This window comes from Rhagoletis zephyria, unplaced genomic scaffold, assembly GCF_001687245.7.
Source record: "Rhagoletis zephyria isolate East Lansing unplaced genomic scaffold, Rhagoletis_zephyria_1.1 Rzeph_scaffold_00298, whole genome shotgun sequence".
Taxonomy (NCBI): Eukaryota; Metazoa; Arthropoda; class Insecta; order Diptera; family Tephritidae; genus Rhagoletis; species Rhagoletis zephyria.
The window spans coordinates 235375-243431 of record NW_016157382.1 but is presented as its reverse complement, the minus strand read 5'-3'; the positions used below and the strand labels follow the sequence as shown (position 1 = coordinate 243431).

The 8057-nt window shown below is 34.3% G+C and overlaps 1 protein-coding gene across 1 annotated transcript; it reads right to left on the bottom strand.

The window, feature by feature from the left end:
* Positions 1 to 3941: 3941 nt before the first annotated feature.
* Positions 3942 to 6814, bottom strand: LOC108358814 (RNA-directed DNA polymerase from mobile element jockey-like). The gene is made up of 2 exons (XM_017610306.1): positions 6586 to 6814; positions 3942 to 6545 (listed from the first exon to the last, which is right to left on the bottom strand). The coding sequence occupies exon 2, from the start codon at positions 6531 to 6533 to the stop codon at positions 3942 to 3944; it is 2592 nt and encodes an 863-aa protein (XP_017465795.1). The 5' UTR covers positions 6534 to 6545; positions 6586 to 6814.
* Positions 6815 to 8057: the final 1243 nt, after the last annotated feature.

The window sequence follows — 8057 nt, the reverse complement described above, 5'->3', positions numbered from 1 at the left end:
CTCCGGTTCACAATGTAAAAAATGTTTCCATTTTTCTCTCCTGCGTCCTCACTCGGTAAAAATTTCGTTGCAAATGAGGCGATTTTACCATACACAACGCAAGCGGTTTGATCAAACGTCAACATGGCAGCCAGAAAATCAAAGAATTTAGATTTTTGTTCAAATATCCCCATACACAACACAAATTGCTTGAGGCAAAGGGATATTTCCCTTGGTTTGTCAAGACGCTTGTGGGTGTATTTCGCTCGTAAGCGTACGTTTTGTCAACGAAAACTTTAATAAGAAAATTTTCAGAAAAACAGCCGAAAACGTATCCTTTTTACAACCATTTTAACATATAAAAATATTGAAATCTTTAAATTTTTTATGGCGATTTCGTTTCTACAAAAAATGTTGCCTTCTCATCGCCCTCTGCTTAGTAGTTTACAGCTTTGACGAAAGTACCGACGTAGTGAGACTTGCTGTTGTTCTTGTGTTTGTGGAGTACCCATTCTCAATGCAAATCGAATAAGAACTTTTGATGAGCGGAGTACTTGAGACTTACACCACTGGCGACGAAATTTTGGAAGTTATCGACAAATTTACAAAGAGAAATGATTTGAAATGGGGCAAGTGTGTTGATATTTGCAGTGATGGAGCAGCTGCAATCAGCGTTGCCGCTTTGGTAATTTTTTACANGAACTTTTGATGAGCGGAGTACTTGAGACTTACACCACTGGCGACGAAATTTTGGAAGTTATCGACAAATTTACAAAGAGAAATGATTTGAAATGGGGCAAGTGTGTTGATATTTGCAGTGATGGAGCAGCTGCAATCAGCGTTGCCGCTTTGGTAATTTTTTACAAAAACTGGTAATTTTTTTCTTTTTAGAAGGAGTTTGGTAATTTGGTAATTTTTTTCTCAATTTGGTAATTTTTTTAACGTAAGACGTTTCTTTTAAGTTTTTAATACTAATATAAAAAAATTTATAACTTTAAACCTTCTGACAATTGCACAAAACAAAAAAATTTGCTTATGTACTTACATACATATGTATGTATCTACACCTTAAGAGAGCCAAAAATTGAAAGGGCTCTTTAATGTAACAATTTGCCTTGACAACTCAGAACTTTTAGTATGAGTTTGCAATATAGCAGGAAACCACCCATTTTTCCCAATATGGCGGCTCGATCACAGCCCCTACAGTCCCACAAATCTGGATTTTGGATAATTTTTACCTGCCGGAACCAATGGTGAAAGAAAATAATTTCACGGGACTAATTAAAAGTTTGCCATTAAATACGAATGTGATCCACTTATAAAATAGTAAAAGTAAATTTTATCTACCGTTTAACGATACATTTGCTGGTTTCATGTTTTGGTTTTAAGTTATGTAAAATAAATTATGTAAAAGACTGTATGTTACAGCCCATTTCCACCAAACGCTTAGCTACAGTCAAGAGTTTAGATATTTTTAACAAGAGGTGATCTGCAATGTTTATTTATTCGTTTTTGTTATTTTTCTTTCATTTGCTTGTACCTAATATGAGCAACTACCTCCTTCGAGTTGTAATCTGCTTTTTTCCAATAGGCATAAACTGCAGTAGAAAGAACCATTAAACACCTTTTAAATGTTTGTAAATCTCTGAGCGATTTTTTTGTTTTATGTTTTAGGGCCGATTGTTCAATGTCTGATTAGTACAAATCGGAGGTAGAAGGTCCGGTTAAATACATTCAACAACCGGCCATTAAAAATACTTGTGAATTGTTATAGTCGGAACACATTGAAAAGGACAACCACAGCTGTAAATTGTTCATCTTCGTTATCTAAACGCTCAGTCGATGGTGATATGAATTTTTTGAACACGGCAGCGACATCATGCATTTTTATGAGTTTGTCATAAAAGAATGGGAAGAACTCATTTTTCGGTCGAAAAATATAAATAGATCTAAACTGGCCACAAACCCAGACGTGGTGTATTATCTACATACGTCGAAAAATAATTTCCAATTTATTTAGAATATTATGCTCATAAAAATTTGGTAATTTTTTCTGAGTTTGGTAATTTTCTTTTAGAGGTTTGGTAAAAAATTAAAAATCTTTGTGGCAACACTGGCTGCAATGATTGGAAAAAGGAAAAGAGCGGTGTATAGTATGCAGCATGTACGTACGGGTTTTTAAAATTCTTCCAAAATTTATTCAAGAATTAGGGATGCAAAAAAAAACACCGATGCATCAGAAACATCGATGTTTGCTATTCAATATATCGAATAAAACCGATGTTTTGGACCTTCCGATATACATCGATGTATCGATGTATTTTCGAAAACGAATGCATGGATTTGAATGCAGTTTTCACGGATGTATTGCTAGAGGTCTAGCTTAAAATATAGAAAAAAAAATAGAGAGTTGCCACCTGTTTGAAAATTGCAGTTTAAGTAAACTGATAAGAAGTTAATATTGCAATATGGGCGTCAAAAGAAAGAGCCTTAAGAAGGCTTACAGCCAAAGATATTTTTGTAGAGTTGCCACCTGGTTGAAAATTTAGTTTAATTTAATTTATAAGATAAATTGAATATTGCAGTATGGGTATCAAACTGAAGAGGTTTAGGAAATTTTACTGCCCAAAATATTTTTAGGGAGCGTTGCCACCAGTGTGAAAAATTTTAGAGGATTAAATTGATAAAATAAATGAAATCTATATCTATACTTATAATAAAATTGTAACAGGCCGATGTCTGTACCTTATAGATATTAAAAAAAAATTAATATGGTGGGTTTTTATTAGAGCTACAGAAGCAAAATAAACCATTTTTATAATTTTCGACTCTCTGTCTGTCTGTATATTTGTACGCGCATCACTCGAAAACATGGAATTGAATCCAGTTTTCACCGATATATCGCTAGAGATCTAGCTTACAATATAGAATAAAAAAATTAAAGAGTTGCCACCTATGTTTAAAATTTAGTTTAGGTCAATTGATACGGTAAAGTAAATACTGCAATATGGCTGTCAAAAGAACGAGTTTTAAAAAGGCTTACAGCTTGATAGCATAAATTAAATATTGCAATATTGGTATCAAACAATAATAAATAAATAAATGAAATATTACAATACCGTCATTAAACTAAAGAGGATTAGGAAGCTTACTTTCGAAAATATTTTTGAGACGGGTTGCCACTTATTTGAAAACTTTAATTCTGTACAATTTATAAGATAACCTAAATGTTGCCATATGGGTATCAAACGAAAGTATTTGAGAATAATAAAATTGCAACAGGCCGATATCTGTATAATAGATGTTAAAGAAAAATTAATAGGGGGTTTATTATATCAACAGAAGCCAAATCTAAAATGTTTATAATCTTCGCCTGTCTGTCTGTATGTTTGTAACCGCATGACGCAAAAACTAATGTATGGAATGTAGTTTTCACCGATGTACATATTGCTAGAGCTCTAATTGAAAATATAGAATCCATTTCTTTTTTTGTTTTAGTTTATCGTCGATCATTATTCCTACGGACTCTACGTCCGAACAATTAATCGGCATCGGCGTCGGCCTTTTTTCGCCGATACTTTGGAATTTCTTTTCAAATGTTCAGGTGAAGCGACAGCCAACATTAAAAAACATTTATTTATTTATTTATTTATTTAATTATAAGTCTTTGGAATACAATCCTTACAGACTATGTACTTAACTAATTTATAGATTACAAACTAATTTTGTGCATAAATCAAACCACTTATAAGGCAGAATTAAGCATCGAGAAAAAAGCATCACTTTGCATCGAAAAATCCAAGGTGATAGCATCACTTAGTGAATTAAACTCTCGTAAAGCACGATTAACAGGAGCATTACAAGCGTATTGCGTTTTCGTATTAACCCCATAGAACGGACACACATTGCGAAGATGCCGTTGAGGAACATTAAACCGAATCCTTTCTAATAAGTATGGACAGTCAATTAGGCCCTTGATAATTTTGAAGGAAAAGGACAAAGAGAGTATAGATCTTCGACTCTCCAAGGATTTGAGATTTATCAGCATAAGGTGGTATGGGCTCCACAAAATTTAACGACCAAATAGCATACTTAAGAAAACGTTTTTGTACTCTCTCCAGTCTATTTATAGCTGTCATAGTACTAGGTCGCCAAATAAAGACAGCATATTCTAAGTGAGACCTGACAAAAGAAGTATAGAGAACTTTAAAAGTATATGGGTCACAAAATTTTGCGGTATTGCGCCTAACAAAACCCAGCATTGAGTACGATTTAGAGGTTACGTGGCTAATATGACTGTTGAAAGAAAACTTGCTATCAAATATAACCCCAAGGTCCTTAATCTCACTAAGACATTGAAGTTCACAATTTGATATACTGTATTTTGAGCGAAGAATATTAGATGACTTAGAATAGGTCACGTGAAAGCATTTAGATGCATTTAAGGACAGATGAGACTTATGACACCACAGATGTAACTTGGAAATGTCATCTTGTAATTTCATTGCATCATCAGGCGTCTTAATAATTGAGAACAATTTTAGGTCATCAGCGTACAGGAGACATTTAGCAAATGTAAAGCAATTACTGATGTCATTAATAAAAAGATTAAATAATAATGGACCTAGTATACTCCCCTGTGGTACCCCTGAAGAGGCAATAAAGGGAATAGAGGATACCCCATCCACAGTGACAACACTCCGCCTGCTGGATAAATATGAACTTAACCATAACAGAAAGGAAGAATGAAAACCAAGGCATCCCAGTTTATAAATTAAGACTCGATGAGAGACCCTATCAAAGGCTTTTGAAAAGTCAGTATAGATACAATCAACCTGCGAGCCAGCCGAAAAGGACTCAATGCAATACTCACTGAAGACAGCAAGGTTAGAAATCGTCGACCTCTCCGCAACGAAACCATGCTGATAGGGAGAAATAAGGGACTTAACCGCAAAGCTCAACTTAGCATTGACTGCATGTTCAAAAATTTTGGAGACGGTGGTCAGTTTGGAAATGGGCCTGTAGTTACGCACATCATTTTTGTTGCCACTTTTGAAGACAGGCGTAATAGACGTAACCTTCCAATCGTCAATAAAGATCCCAGACGAGAGTGATTTGTTGAAAATAAGTTGAAGAGGAAAAACCAGGGCCGGACAATTTTTCAATAAGATGGGGGAAAATCCGTCTAAATCTGTTTGAGAAGAAGATTTGAGATCGTTAACAGCTCTAATAATATCCTCAGAAGAAAGATGTAGAGCTCCGAAATTTAAGGCAGAGTTCAGACTATTCGATAAATCAAGCGGCAGACTACTATCGTCCACAGAAAAATTCGATTTAAAAAAATCGGCAAATAAGTTAGCTGCCTCATCCGGAGTTTTCGCCGAGTAATCATCAAGGAAAACTCCGGTAGGCACACTAGCGGAACTTTTTTTGTCCTTAAGATATTTCCAAAAACTTTTGGGATTCGATTTAATGTTTCCCTCTATTTTGCGCATATACTCGGAATAAAGAGTTTTATTCAAAATATTAAAATCCTTTAAGTATAGCTTATATTTACTGAAGAAGAAGTTATTCTTACTCTTATGAAATTTTTTTAAGAATTTGTTTTTAAGATTCTTGAGTTTATTTAATTCTTTAGTGTACCAAGGTAATTTATAGGCTCTTTTTACCCGCAGGGGGATCCTATCTAAACATTGGGTGTATACGATCGACTTGAAAGCGGAAAAGCTGACAGATGTATCAAGCCCACCAAGTAGCTCCTCCCAATTTATTTCAAGTAAAATATCATTAAGACTTACAAAGTCACACGAAGAATAATTAAAGATTGGTCTACTCACAGTAGTAACCGGAGGAAAATGATAAAATCTAAACTCGACAACAAGTGGTAGATGATGTCTGTCCTTAGAAGTAACTGGATTCAGGCACTCACTAACTTCACAACAAAAATTGTCACTTATAAATATAAGATCCAGTAGCCTATTTAGAGAATTAAAATAATTATTAATTTGAATTAAGTTAAGACTAAGTACATTATCGATGAAATACAATTCTTGACTTGAGTTGACATTATTTGGCGTGAGACCGTAATTATTAGAAATGCTGGTTGACCAATTAATATTAGGTAGGTTAAAATCGCCGAGCACGCAGAGGTGATGCTCCTTAACGTTGTTTAAGACTAATGAAGCAATGTTATCTGCGTGGGCCTTGTATAATTCGAAAGAGCTGCCCGGGGGCACGTACGACGCAAGAAGATACAAAGAGTCTTGCGGTGTGGAACCGTTAACACAAACACAAAGCTGATCCAGTAAAGAATCACCATTCGAAAGTGTGACCAAAGACGCTTGCAGTTGACGCTTAATGGCAATAAGAACACCACCTCCTCGAAGGCAGCCAGTTTTTTCAGCATCACGATCTTTACGAAATACATTGAACAGATTTGAGTTGAAGAATTCACCGTCAAAAAAATTCTCATTCAACCATGTTTCGACGAAAACAAAGATGTCGTAATTCATTTGCTCACTAAAGTTGTGCACCATTTCAGACTTGGTTCTCATACCAGATAAATTCTGAAAGTAAATTTTCAGCTCTCTATTACTTTGTATGTGCAGTCGGGTACTACTTGCTACGTCCGTAATAGCTTTCGTCGACCCTTCCGAAAATTCAGAAAAGGCTTAACGGTAACATTTGTTGGCCAGATATCCGGGCATAGTAATTTTTCATAACAGGACTCAGGGACTCCTAATTTAAAATTAATCCTATTCAGGGATTGAGCTGAGACATCTTTTTTAATTAGTTTAGAGCATGAGATTAGAGTTCTGTCTAAATCAATTTGTTTAGCTACATAATTTGCACACAGCTTTCGAAAATGATTTTTTTTGTTGAAGGTGTTTCACGTTTTTTCCATACAAAAGTATGTGCGACAATTTTCTTTTATATGGAGAACACTGCCAGCAAAAAAAATTGCCAAAAATTAACGGGATTTTATAGCAGCTTGAAACTTGCACTTCATTATACTAGAATGAAATGGTCTACAAAACTGCATACCAAAATTCTGATTAAAAAGTTAGAAATTTTGGTGAAAATAAGCAGAATTTTTCTAATTTTTCTACAAAGTTTGAAGTCTGAATTTATATGGTGTTTGTTGTATACCAGCTAGACTTTTATAAAAAAAATAATAAACATTAAATAAAAAAGACGAAATCGGTCAAAATATCACAATTCGTTTATTTTGTGGACCACTATATGTATGTACTTACATACGTAGCATATAAGTTCTTATGCATTGAGTGCAAAAGAGTGTATTTTAGTACAAAACGAAATGAAATTTTATGTTCCTAAATATTTTTTGCTTAGCACCATATAAAAGAGTGTTTTATGTAATGTACATAAATGTGATATATGTACATATATTTTTACACATACATATGTATGTATGTACATACATGTGTATGTAATGTTGCATAACAAGCCAATTAATTCAGTTATTTCTTTTCTTTTGATTTTTTTTAACTCTGTGAAATGAACTGATTTTATGAATTAATACATTTACTTTAATTTTTTATGGAATCGGCATCGGCATCGGCATCGGCATGGGTACCTGAAAAAAAATTGGAATCGGTCGAACTCTATTCCTAGGTATTTGAATGTATTAACTTTTTCTAGTGCGTCGTTGTTTATATTTAGAGTTAGCAACGGACTGTTTCGCCTTGATATAACCACAGACTTAATTTTACTGACATTCAATTAAGGGCCGTTTTCCCATCTAACCATTAGATTACCGGCCACTTCATCGTCTCGATATACGAGTTTTAGTTTTCTGATCAGCGCATTAATTTCTCGAATCGATGAATAGTTGCTTACCCGATGCTACCTTTAAAAATTTGTACCCAACTTTAAATTTTGGTTTGGTTTCGGTTACTTATTTCAACCAAGGTTTTGGTTTTTGCTAACAGTTGCTCTTGCTCTATATTTGCTTATCGTCACCTGGGTAAAAGGTTGTCGTATGTTAATTTCGGCAGGTTGTGGGATATCACGATTGAAGTTTGGAATGCAATTTCATAAAAACGTGAAGATAGATT